General features: G+C 41.3%; 2 protein-coding genes across 5 annotated transcripts; one reads left to right on the forward strand and one right to left on the reverse strand.

Moving 5' to 3' along the window:
* Window positions 1-3776: 3776 nt before the first annotated feature.
* Window positions 3777-9447, reverse strand: LOC105031047. Its single transcript, XM_010905244.3, has 6 exons — window positions 9248-9447; window positions 8439-8551; window positions 8224-8309; window positions 6715-7317; window positions 6425-6474; window positions 3777-5822 (listed from the first exon to the last, which is right to left on the reverse strand). The coding sequence occupies exons 2-6, from the start codon at window positions 8543-8545 to the stop codon at window positions 5202-5204; spliced, it is 1467 nt and encodes a 488-aa protein (XP_010903546.2). The 5' UTR covers window positions 8546-8551; window positions 9248-9447; the 3' UTR covers window positions 3777-5201.
* A 3109-nt stretch (window positions 9448-12556) lies between these two features.
* Window positions 12557-20138, forward strand: LOC105031046 (zinc finger protein 883). Of its 4 annotated transcripts, none has more exons than XM_020056736.3 (5): window positions 12557-12808; window positions 13669-14038; window positions 14693-14814; window positions 16038-16182; window positions 18616-20138. In XM_020056736.3, exons 2-5 carry the CDS (start codon window positions 13717-13719, stop codon window positions 19770-19772), a joined length of 1746 nt encoding a protein of 581 aa, XP_019912295.2. In that variant the 5' UTR covers window positions 12557-12808; window positions 13669-13716; the 3' UTR covers window positions 19773-20138. The 4 variants fall into 4 exon arrangements, with proteins under 4 accessions (XP_019912295.2, XP_034144092.1, XP_010903544.2 ...); XM_034288201.1 differs by lacking the exons at window positions 12557-12808; window positions 18616-20138 and adding exons at window positions 13077-13533; window positions 17706-17744; XM_010905242.5 differs by lacking the exon at window positions 12557-12808 and adding an exon at window positions 13083-13533.
* Window positions 20139-21755: the final 1617 nt, after the last annotated feature.

The raw sequence follows: 21755 nt of genomic DNA on the forward strand, positions 1-21755 counted from the left end.
ACCTCTTTCAGCAGGATAATGCACCCTGCCACAAAGCAAATGGTTCAGGAATGGTTTGAGAAACACAACAAGTTCAAGGTGTTGACTTGGCCTCCAACTTCCCCAGATCTCAATCCAATCGAGCATCTGTGGTCCGATCCATGGAAGCCCAACCTCACAACTTACAGGACTTAAAGGATCTGCTGCTAACGTCTTGGTCCCAGATACCACAGCACACCTTCAGAGGTCTTGTGGAGTTCATGCCTCAAAGGGTCAGGGCTGTTTTGGCGGCAAAAGGGGGACCTTCACAATATTAGGTAGGTGGTCATAATGTTATGGCTGATGGGTGAATATTACCATAATACAGTACATGAATCATGATCTATAAGTTTAAAAAAGCTTTTACGAATTTTTTTGGGGGAAATCAACGCAGGACATTGATGGTTTATGTAACACCATTGCATTAATGAATTGGTGCATACACTGGTTAACTACACTGAACAAAAATATTAACACGTTATGACTAGTTTCATGTGCTAAAAAAATTCCCGATATTTTCAATACGTACATTAGATTACAGCCTTATTAATTTATTTTAAATGACCCATTTCCTTGTACGAAATTCATTCATTTGCATGTTATGTTTACATTTTTGTTCAGTGTAGCAACAGTTTAAGGTAGCAAACGAGATTCGCGAGAAAGCTAACCGGCTGAGATAGAAACCGTAAATTAAGATTTCCTCAAGACTGCTAGCACTGGCAAATGGGTTTGTTGGCGGGTACATTAGTATACCAATGTGCCATGATACAAAGATAATGTTAACATAATAACAATGCTGTGCTTTTTAGGCAAGTATTGTAATGAACACACCTTGAAACCGTTATTTGGAAAGCTAACCAGCGTACCTCCTCTTAAACAGCGTCTTGTGAGAAACATAAAAAAACACTTCCGCGTCACGAGAATTAGGAACATTTCAAAATAAGAGGCCAACGTATTCCTTCAAAACTACAGAAAAAAACGATTCTATACGCTGCAGTGAATATATTGTAGGAAAGGTTGATGAGAATTTACAGAGTGATTATATGTTACAAAATGAAGGCATTAAGGCGCACTATGTATTTGCAATTGTTGCTGGCATTTTACTCGGCCCATAACACTGGCTACAATATAACTCAATGGATTGCAAATATACAGTGCCCCTTTTTTTGGCATATAGTGTATTTTTTTATATGTTGTTCACAAGACGATGATGAAGCTAATTAGTACATACGAAGGGCAAGTTGTTTAAAATACCTGACTAAAAAGCACATTCAAATATATATATATATATATATATATATATATATATATATATATTCGTACAAAATAAAATTGCAATACTAATGTACCTGTCAAAAAAACCTGTTCGCCAATGCTCCAACAACAATTAAAGGGTTAGCCAACATTATAATATTCCTAGTTAAACTATATAAATCCCTTTGTTCTGTAACTACTTAACAAAAAATGTATACATTAATTCAAGGTTGTACATTTGTTTAATAATTAGGTGCAGTGTTTTGTATATGACCAAAAATAGTTGGCTACAACAACTAACTACTTGTGCTGATCTGTGAAATGTCACTCCCGCCGAGAAAGTGGGGTCAGTTTTTCAAACCAAGCATTGACTAAGCATGAAAATTCATCCATAATTGTACACCCCACAACATAGTGTTGAGAAAACTAATGTTCCACATTTTTCATTTCAGAAAACCATGTCACCCTCTCTTTTTATTGTCAATGATAGCCTGGGGCTCTACAGTGACATTTTCTAAAGTTTATACTAAAAAATAAAGTTTGAGTATTCTTCAGTATTTCTTGGGAAATGTATGGTTGTGTAAACAAGCCAGAAGACTATAATCACTGATTAAAAGTTTACAATTGAAAGGATCTTTCATGTTTTTGTTTGTTTACATTGAAATGAAAACTGACAGCATTTTAACAACACCTAATCTTGCCAAAATATATTGAAAAACAGCATTGGGAATAGCCTCTGCTTGTGCTAATTCTGAAAGACAGAGTGAACCACCCGTCTAGTGAGAAAGTGGGGTACAGAAACATGAACCGGAACCAGTTGGATATGTTCGCTAAAGGAACTGTCCGTCATAAAGACAGAGACATATATGGACATTTTAAATGCATCACTATACAATGTCTTTTTAAACCTTGCTCTGTAATAGTCTCTCTGTTTTTGTGTTTGCAGAGCTTTTTCTAATTTGTGCACTGATGTCATGTGTCCCTCAGATCTGAATTCACCAGTGAACCTTAGTTTGGAGAGATGCAGGAAAGATGCAGGAGAGATGCAGGAGAGATGCAGGAGAGATGCAGGAGAGCTGCTGGAGAGATGCAGGAGAGATGCTGGAGAGATGCAGGAGAGATGCAGGAGAGATGCACGAGAGATGCAGGAGAGATGCAGGAGAGATGCACGAGAGATGCTGGAGAGATGCTGGAGAGATGCAGGAGAGATGCTGGAGAGATGCAGGAGAGATGCAGGAGAGATGCTGGAGAGATGCAGTGAAAAAATAATAGGAGGAGATGACTGTCAAAACGAAGGAAGAGGAGAAAGATTTTGCAGTGAAAGAGAAGGTAGTCATCAAAATATTGAAAAAATATGTTACAGTGAAAAAAGAAGAGCATGATATTTTTGCAGTGAAAGCAAATAACTCTGTCTCAGTGAAACGAGAGAAAGCTTATTGATCAAAAGACAAGGACGTTTTAGTTAAGGAGGAAGAAATATCTGGAGTGAAAGTGGAAAGCGATAAATGAAAGGAAGGGGAGGTGATTGTGACACTGAAAAAGGAAACGGAAGGGAAATGTTTGGTCAAACAGTTTTTTTATTGGACAGGTAGGTCCCTCTATTTGTTCTGTTTCATTCTGTTTTGTGAAACATTTCAAATTTCAATCCTTCTCTCACCCCAGTATTCACATCTCATCTTTCACATCTTTCCTTCTCTCACCCCAGACTTTCAAGAAATGGAGAGATCCGAGCAAAACGTTTCACATCCAGCAGCTCAAAACTCAATCAAACTTCCTCAGGTTTCTCCAATGCACCTACCACCCTGAAACAGAGAGAAACAAACAACACAAGACCGCACCACTGCTCCCAGTGTGGGAAGTTTCAATAGAATCTCATATCACACCAATGCATTCACACAGGAGAGAAGACATTCCACTGCTCCCAGTGTGGGAAAAGCTTCTGGGAGTCATCAACCTTAAAGAGGTACCTGCGCATTCACAAGTTCAGAAGTTTCAATGACAAGGATCATCTTCATACAGAAAAGAAGGTGTCCCACTTCTCCCAGTGTGAAGAGTAGTCCCAAAAAACACGAACACATTCATACAGGAGAGAAACCATTTCACTTTTGCCAATGTGGAAAGAGTTTCATTTGGTTACACAGCTTAAAGAACCACCTGTGCATTCACAGAGGAGAGAAGCCATACAACGGCTCCCATTGCGGGAAGAGTTTCAGTAGGCAGGTTTGTGTCCAAAGACACCAACGCATTCACACAGGAAAAGCCATTCCACTGCTCCCTTTGTGGGAAGAACTTTACTCAAAAGAATTGTCTCAGAAAACACTAAAACATTCACACAGGGGAGAAGCCTTTCTACTGTGTTTCAATCAAGAGAGTAGTCTCCGTATACACTAGGGCATTCACACAAGTGAAAAGCTGTACCACTGCTGCTAGTGTGGAAGAGTTTAATTAGCTTACACAGCTTAAAAAAACACCTCAGCATTCACACAGGAGAGAAGCCTTACCACTGTTACCAGTGTGGGAAGACATTCAATAAAGCAAGTAATCTCAGTAGACATCAACGGATTCACATAAGGATGAAGCCCTACCATAGTTGTGTTGGTATGTGTTGGTATTGCTGGCTGTACAATACTGGCCTCAATCCTCTGTAAAAAGAATGTAAGCACTCCAGGTTCCAATTTAGATGATTTAATGGTTTTCAATGTGTGCACAAGATTTGCCATTAAGAATGATTGCGTGTGGTCTCAAATAAAGGAATAAGTGAATCTAATGTTATTACAGTCAGGCTTATGTTCAGATTTTACCATACATGAACATCTATTGGAATGGCATTACAGCACTTGCATAAACAACTATAGAGTTCACAGAAAAAGGAGACCTGTATATGACACTATTTCCCCCCACAAATTAACTATTACAACGGATGTGTAATAACGGAATATAACAACGATAACAATTGTAATGATATATTCTTTAAACCGAGCTGACGGTAGCCTAAACACTTTCCGCGGACTAACCAGTGCAAACCTAGCACGGTAATCGTGCATTTGTCTCGTGACGTAAAGCTAGCAAACTCAAACATGTTCTAAAAGTAATTCGCTTAACTTTAGTAAACATCAATGATGCTTAACCGAAGCGAATCACTTTTCTTTACGCACGCTGGTTTTGTGTACAATTTACTAACTAAATAATATAATAAGCGAACATCAACCGAGTCACCGGCATTGACAATAGTACTGCGTTATCTAAATGATATGCGCATATCGTGAAGTGATGACGTGACACCTATTCGGCAGAAGCAGGGGATTTTTCACAATGTCATTGATGTCACGGTATTTCAGCAAATTGTTACAGTTGTCACCACCTCAAGATTGTGGTAACATACCGCTTCTCTCAAGAAATGGTAACAGTCTGCATTTTGCTTTAATCATTTTGTATTTATAATTTTGTTTGTAATACATTTTCATAACCCATTACATTTAGGACTGTGTTGGAAATATGATGGCACCTGCGTTTTCTGTTTTGTACGTTATTTCGTATTTGTTGAATATACTGTAGCTACAAAATCTGAAAAAGATAAAGATGTACATTAACAAGGGGAAGTATTTATTTGTTTATTGTTACAGTCGAGCATAATTCACTTTGATATGTGATCAAATAACACCATGCAATCTGTGCACACATAAGCATGTTGATATTTGATACACAATAACGGTAACAGCCTATCTCCCTGTAATCAACATATTTTCACCTTTTCCCCACAAACCTTCATATGTCCTAAAACTCCATATGAAATGAACGATGCATTGTTAACATGGTGTTCTAACAACAACTCTGTATCTTAACAATGGCAAAGTCTTGGCCGTCGTAGTTCTCATGAACCCTGGCAGCTGTCAGCACTAAAGGGACCTCTTCTTCTTCGTCCTGACATCCTACTGACTCTCCAGTTGTCTGTACTTTTTCTTCAGTTTATTCAGCTCAGAGGTCAATTTTAGGTTCTTCTCTCTAAGGGATTTGATGTTCTCCCTTCTCTTGGTCAGGGCCTCATCCCTCTCCTGCACCTGTTTCTGCAGCCTGAGAATCGTCGCTCGGCAGGAATAACCCTGGCAGCCCACGTCCGCCCTTCCTTCTGCCACGGAAGGCAACGGCAAGTCTGCCAAGCCATCCTCACTCCGACACGCTGCCTCCAGAAGGTCTAAGCGGGTGGCCATCGGGACTGCGGGGTTCGACGCCCTCAACGCCGCCAGTCGCTCCATCGTCACACGTCTCTTCACTCCGTCCAAAGCCCATCTCCTCTGCGCTCTGCTGAGCTCCATGTGGGAGGCCATGTGCCGGTCCAGCCGTTGGATCTGGGCGGCGCATCCCGGCACTGGACAAGGCTCCTGCCGGACGTTGATACGGCCCGACTGCCAGTTACACAGGAGCAACCTCTCCGCCGTGTTCCTCACAACGTGCGCCACCCTGAGGTGTTGGCTGAAGGCGACCACCACTTTTGGGCAGAGTGGGCACAAACGCAGCGCCGAGCAGCGCCTTGCGGAGCATACCGAAGCCTCCTGTAATGACATGAAGCAGAATGTCAGCAGCATCTCAGTTGTAATTTCCACCTCCAGAAACAAAGCCCAATAACAAAGTGCCCCCCCCCAAAATTATTGGCACCCTGGGTAAATTATTTGTCAGCTTGATCGTACACTCCAAAAAAATCATAATGTTCCAGCATTTAATTCAGCTGGGAAAAAAAACATCAAGAAACAATTTCTTCATTCAAAAACATGCATGCTGCAATTATTGGCACCATTTATTTAGTAATTCTTTATTTAGTAATTCTATCACCCTGCCTTGATGGACGACTAAGGGAGGGGAGCCTGTGTGTTAACTCATATTTATAATCCAGTGAAAAGGGATGTCATGGATGACCATATACAGGAATTACCAAAGATAGAATAACTTGGGGCTCTAAATGGAGAAAAAAGAGATTTACACTCACGAAGTCCGACTGGAGGAGAGCATTTTATAAATGATTTAAATAGGCTGTTGGTGGCTGAGGAGGGTACGATAAATAAATGGTTAAATAAAATGTTACGCCTTCTCAAGGTGTAATGACAAAGGGTAGTAAAGACACCCCATCTCGCTCTCTGCTGTTCTACCTAACATTTACCTGTACTGCAGCTGTGGCAGATCTGTCAAGTTGAGGGGCTCCCTGTGACCCTGTTGGTTTAAAAACAAAATTAGGATTTGTAATTACAAAAATACATATACATTTGCTGTCAAAATTCAAAATTGTTTGGGCGATCTACTACAAGCACAAAAAGATTGAAAATAAGACCTCATGTAAAAACAGTCGACCACTCTAGCTTTACAGATCCAATTAAAGTCCAAAGACCTTCAGCAGAATGCCCCTTAGAAATGAACACATGCCTGTGGGCTAGTATTTACGATAGTACTCACTGCTACAATTAATCAGATCTCCAATGTCCTCTTCCTCTTTCATTGTAAGAGTCATCACCCCTTTGTTTTCTCTCCCCTCACTCTCCCCTTTCACTCCTAAAACACTTTCTTCCTCCTGCTGGTTCTCCCTCCTTCTTTTCACTGAGAGCGATGTCTCTTCTTCTTTCACTGCAAAAGCTTTGTTGTCTTTGCCTTTCAAAATAACATCCTCTTCTCCAATAACTAAGCTCTCTTCTTCTTCTTCTTTCACTGTGATATCCATCTCCTCATTCACTCCAATAGGGCTCTCTTCTTCTTCTTCTTTCACTGTGATATCCATCTCCTCTTTCATTCCAATAGGGCTCTCTTCTTTTTCCTCTTCTTCCTTCCCTTTAAATCTTGTGATTAGTTTGACGTCTTTCATTCCAAAGGCCTCAATTTCTTCTTCTTTCACTGTGACAGCCATCACCTCCTCCTCTCCTTTCACTACATCACTCCAGCATCTCTCCAGATGAGAGGTCCAGTCATCTTTCTCCTCTGAGTCAATGGTTGATAGAAGTGGATCCATGTTCTCTAGTCTAGATCTGCCTCTCCTCATAAACCCAGGTACTGGAGAGTTCAGCCCTGAGGGACACATGACATGAGTGAACATAGTATACACAGCACTATACACAATGAGAGACTCATAACATATCGTTCATAACAGAGGAAAAACAACTTAATAGTGATATATCTAAAATCTCCATATTATCTCTTTCTCCATTTGGGACACTTACCTTGACCCAGCATGGCCAAGTTGTTCCTCTTCATGTTTTTGTACCTCACAATGACATTTCACTTGACTGGTGAAATGTCAGTGTTTTGGTTCACTTCGTCCCATTGAAAATGAAGCTCAAAGCAGTCAAAAGACAATGTTGGCTAACTATACATCGAAGTTTCTGGCTTTGTCGAGTAGCTATATTATATCAATTATTAATAATTAGAGTTATAATAAACTCGTAATGCTAAATTAACAACAATGTCTAATCCAGGTACTTCAAAGAATACTATCAGCGTCTTGTGAGCAACATTAAAGAAACACTTCCGGGTTAGGGTTAGATACACCATGTTCATATATTAAGGGCCTTGTTCCAACTGATTTCAGAGGATTACATAGCTCTATCAGCAATCACATAAAAACCAGGTGCCATACATTTCCCATTATGGAGTCGAGGGCAAATACATCTTCATTTTAATGTAGCCAAATGGGTGAGACATCAACTTCATCTTTCCATCATGAGGATAGAAATGACTCCAACCGGTTCAGCCAATGGATTTCAAAGTCATTTTACCCACTTGACTTTATGTTTAAGAATTACATTCTATATTACACATAACAGCTTTAAAAAAATATATATATTTGGATTACATATTACTGTTCATTTTTTTTTTTTTACTGAGTTACTTTTGGCAAAAGTGAAACTGAAAATGGAAAACCATACAGTAAATACAATAGCGACAGTAGTAATGTGAAAAATGCGTTCCACTCACCACTTTCAACAGCATGTTGTTGACTCTCTCCTGCATCAGTAGTGGAGGTGGACCCGGAGGAGGCATCCTGCACACAGACTCTGCGTCTGCACACACATGTTGTACATGAGCATCATCACCATTTAACTTATTTACAGTAACATATAAATGTAACATGTTGATAAGCACTATTACCATTAGTGCTTATCAACATACATATTTATAAATTGGCCTACCGTTTTTTGGGCGACTTTCGGCAGCCTCCAAGCTTCTCCTTAGCTGGGTTAGGCCCTTGCATAGCATTTATGGGATTGGGGAACTCAGGGGTAGGTTTTCCATTCATAAAATGCTACATGAAAGATAAAAACAAAATTATTTAAAAAGTTGCTTGTTGGGGCACTATGTTCGACTTTATTGTAAACTGACGAAAAATAAAATGATAATAAATCTATAGAGTCTCCTGAACATTTCCTACAATACATTCACTGCGGCGTATAGAATAGTTTTTTCTGTATGAGTCAATATGCATTTCATATCCATTGAGTTGCATTGTGGCCAATGGGATGAGTGGAGTAAAATGCCAGCAACAATTGCAAATACACAGTGCCCCTTGATTTCTTTGCATATAATTATTCTATCCACTCTCCTGAACATTTCCTACAATCCATTTTAACAATATACACTAAGCAAAGTGTCAAAATCGATACATTTATTATAATTAAAATCTCGTTTTACCGCGGACTTCTATTTTGAAGGCAAAATCCGAAAACCGGAAGTCTTAATGTTGCTACGGAATCTCTAATGTTGCCAGCATGACGCTAATGGAGCTCAAAGACCCAACACAACAGCACCTAATGTAGCTAGCGTTAGCTAACATGTTAACTAATGTGGGCTAAAGCTAAAGGGCTTGTTAAACTTAGCTTAGAGAGTAGGTTAACATTCTGGCAATGATATCCATGGTAATCATAATTTGGGTCCAATTTGTGTTCTTGCCTCTAGTTAGTAGATCTAGATAACACGGTAACTAGTTAGCTGTTAGCCTTACCTTTGAGCAGACGTATTTATGCTTCGTAATGTTCGACACATTTAACCGGGAGTGGGGCCGTCCACACTGTTTTATCCATTGTAGGCACCGCTCACGTTGTGTTTTCGGCTTTGGGAATGGAAAGAACACAACTCCTCCAGACAATCTCTCGGGGTATCTAGTGTCGGATTTACAAACGCCATGGGCGCACCGCTTCACCATCTTGCTTGGAGTCAATGTTTGTCGGACCTGCTCACATAGTAACGGTTGCTATGATGTGTGATTGGACAATGGCCGTTTTGGGGGAGGGGCCGGAGCGTGGTCAATTCAGGAAGGTCAGGGGCAACATTTTGTGTTCCAGAATTTAAGGTGGCAGTGATAATGAGCTCTTCAGATAATTTGTCAGTCTATACAGTGGAGTTGCAGGCTATTCCATTGGCTCTAGAATGGGTGTGAGGCCAGACAGAGAGGTTATTTGATCTGACTTGTACGCTGCGTGGCGTAGTCTAGAATAATTTCTGTCTTGAAGAAGGCAATATACAGCTCTGGAAAAAATTAAGAGAAAATGTTTCTAAAATCAGCATCTCTACATGTATGGAAGCCATTCCATTCCAGTGTCTGTTACATTCCAACAGAGGTACACCTCATTTTACTTTATGGGGTACTGATTAGGTGATTATCTGAACTAAATCTAATTTTTTACTGAGGAAAAGTATAAAAACCACTGTTGTGGTCATCACTATCCTCTTGCAATAGGACCAGCTGGGTAGCAAAAACAGTAAGTAGTACCTCAAAGTTAATTTGAAAAAAAATATTAACCATGACAAAAGAGTTAAAAAGAAAAGTTTGAATGTGGAAAAGAAGGGTTCAATTCTGGCTTTGCTGGCAGAGGGATACAGTTCTATTCCCATTAGTGCCACAGTTATTTTAGAGTTTTGGAGAATCCCTTTCCATGAACATGTCCATCCCTGTGTTTGACAGAAATATTATTATAATTTATTTTATTACAATCTACTCTGAAATTAGGTTAACCTGTTGAAAGTGTTGGTGGGCAGCACCTGCCATATTTCGTGTCACCTATGTTATCCATAAAGGCGCCAAATATTTCACTCTTTGCTACTTCTTCTTGGGTGGGTCAGGGGGTTGTGCTGTGAGCCTTTTCTCCCAGGTGTTGGGGGTTGGGTTCCCACTAGAGCCCCTTTGATTTTAGAGTCTTTTTTGAGAATCTCTTTCCATGAACATGGGAGCAAAGTCCATCCCTGTTTTTGACAGAAATTGTTTTTTTATTTTTTATTTATTACAATCTACTCTGAAAGGAGGCTAACCAGTTGAAAGTGTTGGTGAAAAAGTGACAGGACACATCACAAGACATTATCTGAAAAAAACACTGTTGATTGACAGGGACACGAAATATGGAGGGCAGCACCTGCCATATTTCGTGTCACCTATCTTATCCATAATGGCGCCAAATATTTCTACACCAGCACTTGTTCTTGGGTGGGTCAGGGGGTTGTGCTGTGAGCCTTCCCTCCCAGGAGCCTTGCTGTTTGTCTTGCAACAGGTGCTGGTGATTGCAACGAATCAAGGTGCTGGCTAGGAATCAGGGTGCTTGCTGTCTAAGTGCATTGGAAATTGTGATTTTATTCTGCTTTAACACTGGTGATTTGATTTACAAGTGTTTATCTGTTTTTACGTGTTCCCCAGCAGCCTAGTGCTGTTTGGGGGACAGTGTTCCCTTCTTTGGGCTGTATTCGTGCATTCGAGATGGAGGCTATTGCTAACATCTTACCTACTATGGGAATGGACGAGAGCGAACGACGTGTCTCAGAGGAAGAATTGAAGAAGAGGATGTATGACAAAGAGCTGACAGTGGTGGTGGAATTGTTTGGAGTTGAGAACATCTCTACAATGGAACTGTTGAGAGGGATACGAGAGGTGTGTGGACAAATACTGGGATGCAGGAAGAGAACGGACCGAGAATACGAAATCACTGTGTCGCATGCAACAGGAAAGGAAAGGCTAATGGATGGTTTGAAGATAAAAAGCAGTCAAATTTCCGTGAAAGAACTCGGGAACAATGAAGTGGTGGTGTCGTTCGTGAATTTTATATTATATATGCTTGTATATATTACGGACAATTAAATACTAGGAAAGCTACGCGAATGGAAGGTGATGGCCATTTCCCCGATTAGGAGGAACATATGGAGGGGAGCAGACGTGGTGGATGGGACGAGATGCTGCAAAGTAAAATTTTCAGACACGGTTAAATCGTTGCCTAATTCGGTAAGGTTTTATACAGCGGAGGGTGCAAGTTATTGTGTGTAAAGAGCCCAAACGAAGATGCACCTGTGGGACGGACCGAGCTTCGGGCTTTTCTGGTTCAGCAAAAGGAAAAGCTTTTAAGACGCAAGATGTTGTGGGAGCTGCGAAAGGCAGATGATGATCTGGATTATGATGTGGCAAATTATTTAAAAATACATGCGGAGCTGGGGTGTTATGAGAAACAAATGTTTGTGTGATATTGTTAGAAATAGGGCACAATATGCATTGGAGGGGGAAAAGTGCACATCTTTTTGGGGGGCGTGGAGAACTGGAGGCAAAGTAGGGAGTAGATTGTGGAACTGAAGAATGAAAGGGATGGGAAGGTGGGAAGTTAACCTATTTGGTAGAAATTCTGGACACAGTTGATTCCTTCTACAGGAAACTTTATAAAAAGAGGGGTGTTGATTAAGTGTGTGTTGAAAAGGTTTTAAATGGGGTCAGTGCCAGTCTGTCGCCAGAAGATAGCCTTATGTGTGATGGGGAGATTGTACTTTGTGAAATAGAAGGTGCGATTGAGAATAGGAGTCCGGGTTTCGATGGTTTGACAACTGATTTTTATAAATGCTTTGTAGAGATGTTGGCGCCCATTTTGTTGAAGGTTTTTCACTACATGGAGCAGCGTAGAGTATACATGCTAAGAGCAAACATCACATACAATGTTAACTAAATAATATTAAATGAAATGGCTAAAGGCTGTATTTCCATTTTTATTTTAGCAGAATCAATGAGATGTTGTATCCACCAGTGCACATACCTTTGGCCATAGGATGTATGTGGACACCTGACCATCACGCCTATATGAGCTTGTTGGCCATCCCATTCCAAAACCATGGGCATTTGCAAAAACATATTTGTCCCCCTCACATTTGAAATCAAACCTATGCCCCTGTCAATCAACAGTTATTTTTATGATTTTTTTTGAAAATGTCTTGTAATGTTTTCTCTCTTCCTCCCCAACACTTCCAACAGGTTAAATTCATTTTAGAGTAGATATAAATAAAACAAATGGACAGTATTTCTCTCTAACACAGGTAAGGAACACCAACAAACTCCAAGCCACCCCGAGAGGGCCGAATATCGCCCACAGAGTTCACTCCCATAGCCCGAGTGTTAGGGATTACATCAGGTAACAGTCATTACTCTCCCCTGAATAGCATTTGAGAGTGAAACACTCAGTGGTCAGCGGGAATTTCACAAGCAACAAACAGCAAAGACAGACCAGTCTCTTCCCCTCCATGGAGGGCTCTTCTAGCGCCAAAGGTACTGAAGCAAGATAATGGATAATAATATAATCAGAGATCATAGAAAACATTCGCCAATGTGGTTTACATTATTTCTCCAGTTGTTTGGTTTTATAGCTGTACTACGTATCTCGAGACATTCGGTCACGCACAGCAGTGGCACTGGAAGCAACTTATCACTCATTGATTTAAAACAATGCATTGTAGCCTATCAAATCGATGAAAGTGGGTATATACACCGTTTGTGCCTGGGTTCGTTAAGCGCCACATTTTTCAAAGCAGTTCGGACAACTGTCCGGAGGTTGGTTGATGTCTGAAGCATCGGACGTCATTAACCACATGGTATTGTTTCTTTGAAACGAGCATCCGTACGTGGTGTCGAGTCGGTAGCTAGGGCTCAGAAAACTGTTTCCGACCGTTGGTGTCAATCGTACCATGACTAGATGGAATACCAGATGTAAAACTAGAATGTTGCTGTAAGGGGGACAATGTGTTAGCTCCGCACCCATTAATAAGTTCGACTGTTTACAAAACATTACCTATAGCTACTGCATTCGACTCGCATAAATGAACAACTCTCCTAGCTATAGCCTTCTCGCTGTCGTGAAGCTACCCACAGCCTCCTATTTACCATGGGATGTAGCTGCCGTTAGCCTGCTAGCTAAAAGCGCTCATCAAATTGCCTGCTAATGAGTTAGATAGGAAACATATATACCGTCCGCGATTATGAGTTTCTCTGAAGAGGTGAGTTGAAAAGTGCCTAGAAAAGATGGAGTGAATGTAGTGATTGTAACACATGGAATCGAGTTATATTATTAATGTGATTGTATTTGTTGATTAGGCTAGTTCAGTTCAAACTCCCATCTTGTCACTTTGCAGGATGTTACGAGTGTTTTGGGAGTGAAAGAAGAGAGTGAGGAGGAAGAAATGATTGTCACAGTGAAAGAAGAGGAACACGAAGTGTTTTTTATTAAATATGAAGAGGAGAGTGTCGCAAAATTCAAAGAAAGTGATGTTCCAGTGAAAGAAGAGGAAGGCGATTTACCAGTGAATCGAGAGGATGTAACAGCGAAAGAGGAGGATATACTTGTCACAGTGAAAGGAGAGAAAAACGCGTTCTTGAAGGACAGTGATGTTTTTGGATTGAAAGTGGAGAGTGAAGAAGAAAATATGGAAACAATGCTTGTCACAGTGGAAGACAAACATGAGGGGAATATGGAAGAGATTGAAGATCTAATTCACACTAGCAGTGAGTTGTGGGGGCGAATGTTGACGCTAGACTGAGTTGTTACAACAACAGCTAGTCTTCCGTGTGAAGCTGCCCCTGAACGCCCCCTTGTGGTGATATGTACAACAACAGCTAGTCTTCCGTGTGAAGCTGCCCCTGAACGCCCCCTTGTGGTGATATGTACAACAACAGCTAGTCTTTTGTGTGAAGCTGCCCCTGAACGCCCCCTTGTGGTGATATGTACAACAACAGTTAGTCTTTTGTGTGAAGCTGCCCCTGAACGCCCCCTTGTGGTGATATGCAACTGCAGTGATCGGACCGTATTCTGTATTGTAAATGCTAGAGCTATTTTATGATTTAAAAAAATAATAATTCAGGTGTTTTTTGGTCTGTCCTTTGACTTGTTGAGGAGAATGTCCTGGTTCCCATGCATTGTGAATAGCTACTAGGCTACAGGAAAGTTATTTTGCAGCCTATGTTGTGTGTGATTAAGTAATAAACAGTAAAACATGGGGGGACCTATTAGTTACCAGGAATGGTTTATATTGATCTTATATTCTTATATTGATCTCTTTGATCTGTTAGTAACTAAGATAGGTTTACTGTATATTAGGTATCTGTTATCTCTTAGTAACCAATACAGGTTTATTTTGGGTCTCTAAACTGTCTCCACAGCAACACAGAGCTTTGGACCCCAAACTAGAACACCAGCAGCATCTCGGGGAGAAGCGGCCAGGAGACCAGCAGTGTTTCAGGGAGCCTCTCTACCTAACAAACCTGCTATAGCTACAATACTGGTACATTTAAGTGTTTCTTAACTCCAGGTTTTGGGAGCTACGGCTGGTTTTCCTTTGAGCCCTTTTATTAGGGACCAGACACAGTGTCTTAACTTTGACACTCCTGCACCTGCTGGTGAATTGTAACTAGCAGGGCCATTGAAGCCAATTTGACATCATGAAATTCAATGGCAATGCAGGGAAAAATACTGGGTTTCTCGAGTGTCTACTGCATTGTAGTGACAATGTCATTTACGTAAATTATCACCTAAAAATGTATGTTAATCTGAACTTTTGATCCAAAAGTATAAAATGCAAATAAAAATAGAATGAAATGATGTGCAAATCATTTATCCAAATCATTTTAGTCCTTGTACTAAAAATAGTACAAGGACATCATTAAATGTTGAATCAGGCCTTGTCCCTTGCGTACAGAGATTTCTCTGGATTCTCTGAATCTTTTAATGATATTATGTACCATCGATGATGAGATCCCCAAACATGTTGCAATTTCACGTTGAGAAACATTACTCTTAAATTGTTGCGCTATTTATCTGTGCAGACTTTCGCAGAGTGGTGAATTCCTCCCCATCTTTACTTCTGAAAGGCTCATCCTCTCTGGAGTGCTTTTTCTATACCCTGTCATGTTACTTACCTGTTGCAAAATAACCTATTATTTGTTCCTCCAGGTTTTTATTTTTGCATTACAAAAATTTGATTTTTTTTTATTAGTGCCTCTGTCCCAGTTGTTTTGAAACATGTTGCTGGCATCAAATTCAAAGTGGGCATATATTTTTCAAGAAATAATAACAATGCTCAGTTTCAACATTTTATATAATGTTTGGGTACTATTTTCTATTGAATATTTGGTTTAAATGATTTGCACGTCATTGCATTCTGGTTTTCTTTACAGTTTTCTACAGCATCCCAACTTTTTTGGAAACAGGGTTGTATGACAAATTCATAGATGGTTATACACTTGAGAATTTCACACCGAGTATGACAAACAAATTCACAGGTTGACTTTAGGAAACGTCTTCCTGACACTTTTATGTGACCACGTTTTTTAAATACTGTCAAATGAAAAAGATGTCTATTGAAAGAGTAGCGTTTCTGCCGGTAAATGTCATTGAATTCGATTCATACTCACAATAACAGGTTATTCTCATGGTTCACCGATCTGTGCTATGAAAAGAAAAGACAATACATTTGTTGGAGTTACTACAACTGATGATTATCCTCAGACTGTCTCTTTCCAGGAGGGTCAGAGTGAAGTGACCCCCAGCACCAGTGGAGGGGAGGCAGGGAGTTCCACACAGGGAGGGGGGACAGACACCCCCGCAGTCACACAGGGAGGGGCTCCCTTGTTGCACCCCAAGTTAACCTCAGGTAACAGACTGACATTAGACTGACATTAGACTACTGTGTTTGAGACTGTGATTTTATTTGTTCTGAGAAGAATGATAAATTATTGCTAGAAAATGATCAATAGGCACCATTTTCAGTCACACCTAATACTTTGCAGTACGATCTGATATGTTTAGTTATGTGCACCAAGTAAACTCCAAAGATGTAAGGAGTCTAATTTTAATGGCTTACATATACACCTGTACAGGCCAGTGTTATGCAAGGGTCTTGATATGGTTGACTGGTGCTCCATTACTCCCAACCGCTGAAATCTGTAGCTCCTTCAAAGTTATTGTTGGCCTCTTTGTGGCTTCCCTCAACTGTGATGGTGATTTTATTATATTGGATGATGATTGTAATAATAATAAAACAGTAATAAGAAAACCCTGGGACTGGTGAATAGAAAAGAGGATAGAATCAACTACAAAAAAAAATCTATACAATTGAAAAGTTTCATTGTTCTTGCAAGAGCTGAGTGAGGGCAGAGCAGAACTGAGGGGGAGGGCCAAACGTGGTGAGACTTATGAAGAGAACAATACAGTCAGAGTTGCTTGGTAGTTTTGATGGTTTTGGGTTTGCTGTGGATGTTGTTGATGAGGTTACAGTAGCAGACTGATTCTTCTTGGGAGATGTATAACTTCTGGGTCATCTATGACTTCTATAGAGCCTCGGTCGTTATTGGCTAGTGGACTTTAAGGAGAAGATAAGGAGACGGTCTTAGTTTCCAGGGGATCACACGCGAGGGCGACAGCCGGTTAAGCACACAAGGTGCAGAACGTGGCATTTGTTGTGTGTTGGAAATGCTTCTGGAGAGACGGGAACATGTTTGTGTGAAAGTCAGCCAACACCAGTGTAGCTGGTGGAACTCTGGGATGGACAGAGGATGGTTTGGGAGTGTGGTGGAAATGCACTGGCCAACCAGAACCAACCAGACCCAACCAGACCCAACCAGACCCAACCAGACCCAACCAGAACCAACCAGACCCAACCAGACCCAACCAGAACCAACCAGCCCAAAGGCCCAACATTCGAGGGACGCTGCATTGTGTATGGCAAGAACCTCAACCTTAAAGTCTGTCAGTTGGATGTGTGATTACTGCACTGACCCACCACACAGGTTCTGTTGGTACATCATCACTGGACATGCTGATAGGATCGTTCATGATTTAGTCTCTCTCAACCTCTTTTAATCTCTTACTGACATATGTGATGGCAATTCAGTTAACAGCGTCAAACACTTACAAACATTATCGTCCGAGGTGTCTCTAACTCAATACATGAACAATCCGTATTTATTATAGTTAAAAGGGGGTGTGGTAAGTTGTTACCCATCTGTCTTGTGTCACATAGGTTTTACCTAAAGGGCGGGCTGTCCCCCCACCTTATCCTTCCTGCCATAATGTTTACTGTTGTGTTTAACTAAAGGGCCCAACTGACCTTATTTCCCCCCAAGGACCACATTCCTAAAGAACAGAGAGGACTGACCCCCTTCTTTGTCTTGGCAGGAGGACATGGCCCAAATACCTAATAATCCTCTGATATTATACAGAAGTGTGTCACAATCAAAGTAAAGATTTACATACCAGCCAATGGTAAGACCGACATTTCTCAAATGTACCTTAGTTCAAAATGTCCATAACAAATAACAGATAAAAGGGTGAGCAAGTCATTTTGGCGTGTGGATAGTGCAATGCCCTGCTCTGATTCTGGTCTGGTTCTCCAGTCCCACCTCAGCGTTGTTTCTAATCCGGCCCACTGCTTTTTCAACCACTGCCCTCTTCAGAAAAGCATAGAATGCCTACATTGAAAAGCCAAAACATTCTGACCGCTCACAGGTGAAGCAAATAACATTGATCATCTCCTAACAAGGGAACATCAAGGTCTGGTCTGGGTAGATTAGATGGCCAGCAATCAGTTCTCCTAGTGAATGTGTTGGATGCAGGAGAAATGGGCAAGAGAAAAGACCTGAGCAACTTTGACAAGGGCCAAATTGTTATGGCCAGACGTCTGGGTCAGATCTCTGAAACAACAAGGCTTGTTGGGCGCTCCCGGTCATAAGTGGTGAGTACCTACCGACAGTGGTCTGAGGAAGGCCAAACTACAAACCAATGACATGGTGTTAGGTGCCCAAGGCTCATCAATGCATGGAGGCAACTAAGGCTATCCTGTCTGGTTATCGCAGACCAGACTGGCCCATCCCAGCTAACAGGTGCCACATTGACATCTTTGGCCAATTTGATAAACATACATAAGAGTAGACTGGATGGTTTGTAACTATGTTTTTTTTAAGTTGCCAGGAACCCCACTTTGTATCTCCCTTTCAAGTATAATATTATTACTGTATGGCAAATAAAATACTGCATTTGTATTTTGAGGTGTAATTTTGGTAGTTTCTTGTCTCTCATTCCATTTCAGATGTGAACACTGGATGTTTCCAGTTGCAGATCCAGTCCTGTTCCAGGTGTCCATCCTCCTCCACATCTCAGCTGAACTTCCATAATCACATGAAGAGATGTCACCATGAAGAGTACACCAGACTGCTGAGGAGTGGGGAGATCAGAGCAGGAAGTCCCTTGTTCTCCAGCAGCTCCCATGAAAGTACCTCAGGTTCCTCCAACTCACCTCCCACTCTAAAACAGTGTGAAACGGAAAATACAAGACCTCACCACTGCTCTCAGTGTGGGAAGAGCTTTACGAGAATGGATCATCTCAGAATTCACCAACGCACTCACACAGGAGAAAAGCAGTATCACTGTTCCCAGTGTGGGAAGACCTTCTCTCAAGAGTGTAATCTCAGAAGGCACCAGTTCACTCATGCCGAAGAGAAGCCGTATTGCTGTTCTCAGTGTGGGATGAATTTTAATCATCCTGGACGCTTAAAGATACACCAGCGCGTTCACACAGGAGAGAAGCCGTACCATTGCTCCTATTGTGGGAAGAACTTTAGTCATTCTGGAGATTTAACGATACACAGGCGCATTCACTCCGGAGAGAAACCATATCACTGCTCTCATTGTGGAAAGAGTTTTGGACATTCAGGTGATTTAAAAAAGCACATGCGTGTTCACACAGGAGAGAAACCATACCACTGCCCCCAGTGTGGAAAGAGCTTCAGCCAGCTAAAGCATCTCACAGGACACCAGCGCATACACACAGGAGAGAAGCCTTACTACTGCCCCCAGTGCGGGAAGACTTTCAGACATGAGAGTATTCTCAAAACACACCAGCGCATTCACACAGGAGAGAAGCCATTTAACTGCTCCCTGTGTGGGAAAACTTTTAGTCATAAAAGTAATGTCATAACACACCAGCGCATTCACACCGGAGAGAAGCCATATCAATGCTCCCACTGTGGGAAGAGTTTTATTACGGAGGCTAATCTCAGAACTCACCAACGCATACACACGGGGGAAAAGCCGTTTCACTGCTCCCAGTGTGGGAAGACTTTCAGTCAGATACAGCACCTAACCAAACACCGACGCACTCATGCTGGTGAGAAGCTGTACCACTGCGCTAAGTGTAGGAAGTCTTTCAGTCATTTAAACAGGCTGAAGACTCACCAATGTTCTTAAGAGTAAAGAAATAGACCTGTACAATTTACTTTTAATTGGGATAGTAACATGATAATGATATAACATATGTTTTCTTTTATTCAGAAATTGATGTTATATAGCAGTGAACATAAAGCAAATTACATTTTACATAAGCATGTGTAATACCCATGCTTTAATGCCATATGTTGCAAACACTATTATTGGGACACATAGAGAGATCGTCATTGACATCAACCACATGCCCAGCATCAGCACTGTTCAACCTCTCTAGAATACCACACTGTTAAACAGATTCATCTGGGGGAATGACTTTGATAGAAAGGGTATCCCATCACAAACTCTTGGGGCCACATGACAAATTGAATACACTTGGCTGCAACAGTGGACCTGGACATCCTGAGTCCTTGATTTTCTTCCTATCTGCACGCCTATATGCTTTCTTTGGAGACATCTGGGTCACTTCAGGCCCGTATTCAAGCACCACTCATTCAAGTGTCACCACAAATTCTGCATTCGGTGTGTTTAAGGCAAACGTCAATTTTTAATCCCAACAATTCCCTCCACCTCACATCCCTTGAATGTATAGATGGGTACCTTGTACACCAGGATTAGTCTGATGATCTGTGGGAGGACACCATACAGGGTATATCCAGGTCTTGAACTTGCCAGGTAAACTGAACTTGTCTGCTCCAACCAAGCACATATCCAGGTCCTGGTTGGTTGACCTCTTTCCCGGGTTCCACTGGTTTCTGTGTATGGGGCAGTGGATACCTCAGTGGTTAAAGTGTGGGTCCAGTTACCAAAATGTGGTTCTTTGAATCTTGCAGCTGATATCCTGAAAAAGATATGTAATTGTTGCCTTGAGAAAAGTACTTAACCCTAATTGCTTCTATAACTTGCTCTAGATTAGAGCGAAGACTCCATCATCGTTCATACATTGTTTACCAGGGCTACTGTTGGTGCTGGTGAAGTCTAAAACTGTCGACTGTCAAGTATAGAGTGTGGCACGAATACCCTCCTGCCTGTGGCATTAGCATCTCACCAATGTCTCCAAGGGAAAAAGTTGGCAGGGAAACATTCCTTAGCGATTCAGGTTCAGGCAGACTTGATAGCATCACACAGTCCCTGCAGATATTTGGTCACATTCATGTTGCGAACCTCCCGTTCAACTTCCCAAAACATCCCAAAAGTGCGGTATTGGATTTTAATCTGGGGAATGTGCAGACCATTAGAGTACTGAAGTAACTCTCATGTTCATATTATTAGTGTCAAGTCATGCATGCTTTGTGACGTGACATCTTGTCCCTCTCTGCTACCTGCAGTACCTGGATTCCGCTGCGATAATTGTTGACTTGGTCAGTATTGGTGGGACAATTAAGGCTCTGCCATGCTCCAAGTCTTCCGCTCTACACGCCCAAGGTAGTTATGTTTTTGAACCTCAGTCCTGGGGTTTCTTTATATCTCAAGTTAGGCGAAAAGCTGGTGCCACAGAGTACATTCAGGGTATCTTTTTTTTTTCTCGAAACGCTGATAAAGACTATGGATGTATCGGATTTGTTTTTCAACACCTCTTCTGAAACACCTTGATATTGCAAGTGCAAACGTATTCCTGAAATACTTTAGAATAAAGATGTACACTCATCACTAAAGGATTATTAGGAACACCTGTTCAATTTCTCATTAATGCAATTATCTAATCAACCAATCACATGGCAGTTGCTTCAATGCATTTAGGGGTGTGGTCCTGGTCAAGACAATCTCCTGAACTCTAAACTGAATGTCAGAATGGGAAAGAAAGGTGATTTAAGCAATTTTGAGCGTGGCATGGTTGTTGGTGCCAGACGGGCAGGTCTGAGTATTTCACAATCTGCTCAGTTACTGGGATTTTCATGCACAACCATTTCTAGGGTTTACAAAAAATGGTGTGAAAAGGGAAAAACATCCAGTATGCGACAGTCCTGTGGGCGAAAATGCCTTGTTGATGCTAGAGGTCAGAGGAGA

This window comes from Esox lucius, chromosome 19 (genome assembly GCF_011004845.1).
Source record: "Esox lucius isolate fEsoLuc1 chromosome 19, fEsoLuc1.pri, whole genome shotgun sequence".
Taxonomy (NCBI): Eukaryota; Metazoa; Chordata; class Actinopteri; order Esociformes; family Esocidae; genus Esox; species Esox lucius.

What these genes read in the sequence shown, in the direction of transcription:
- LOC105031046 (XM_010905242.5), top strand. An exon ending in AGATCTAATTCACACTAGCA is followed by an intron (nt 14,039 to 14,692) that starts GTGAGTTGTGGG and finishes CTGTCTCCACAG; the next exon opens with CAACACAGAGCTTTGGACCC. An exon ending in CTGCTATAGCTACAATACTG is followed by an intron (nt 14,815 to 16,037) that starts GTACATTTAAGT and finishes GATTATCCTCAG; the next exon opens with ACTGTCTCTTTCCAGGAGGG.
- LOC105031047 (XM_010905244.3), bottom strand. Translation starts at nt 8,545, where the DNA reads ATGAATGGAAAACCTACCCCTGAGTTCCCCAATCCCATAAATGCTATG. An exon ending in ACAACATGCTGTTGAAAGTG is followed by an intron (nt 7,318 to 8,223) that starts GTGAGTGGAACG and finishes TGTGTCCCTCAG; the next exon opens with GGCTGAACTCTCCAGTACCT. An exon ending in CTGCCACAGCTGCAGTACAG is followed by an intron (nt 5,823 to 6,424) that starts GTAAATGTTAGG and finishes ATGTCATTACAG; the next exon opens with GAGGCTTCGGTATGCTCCGC.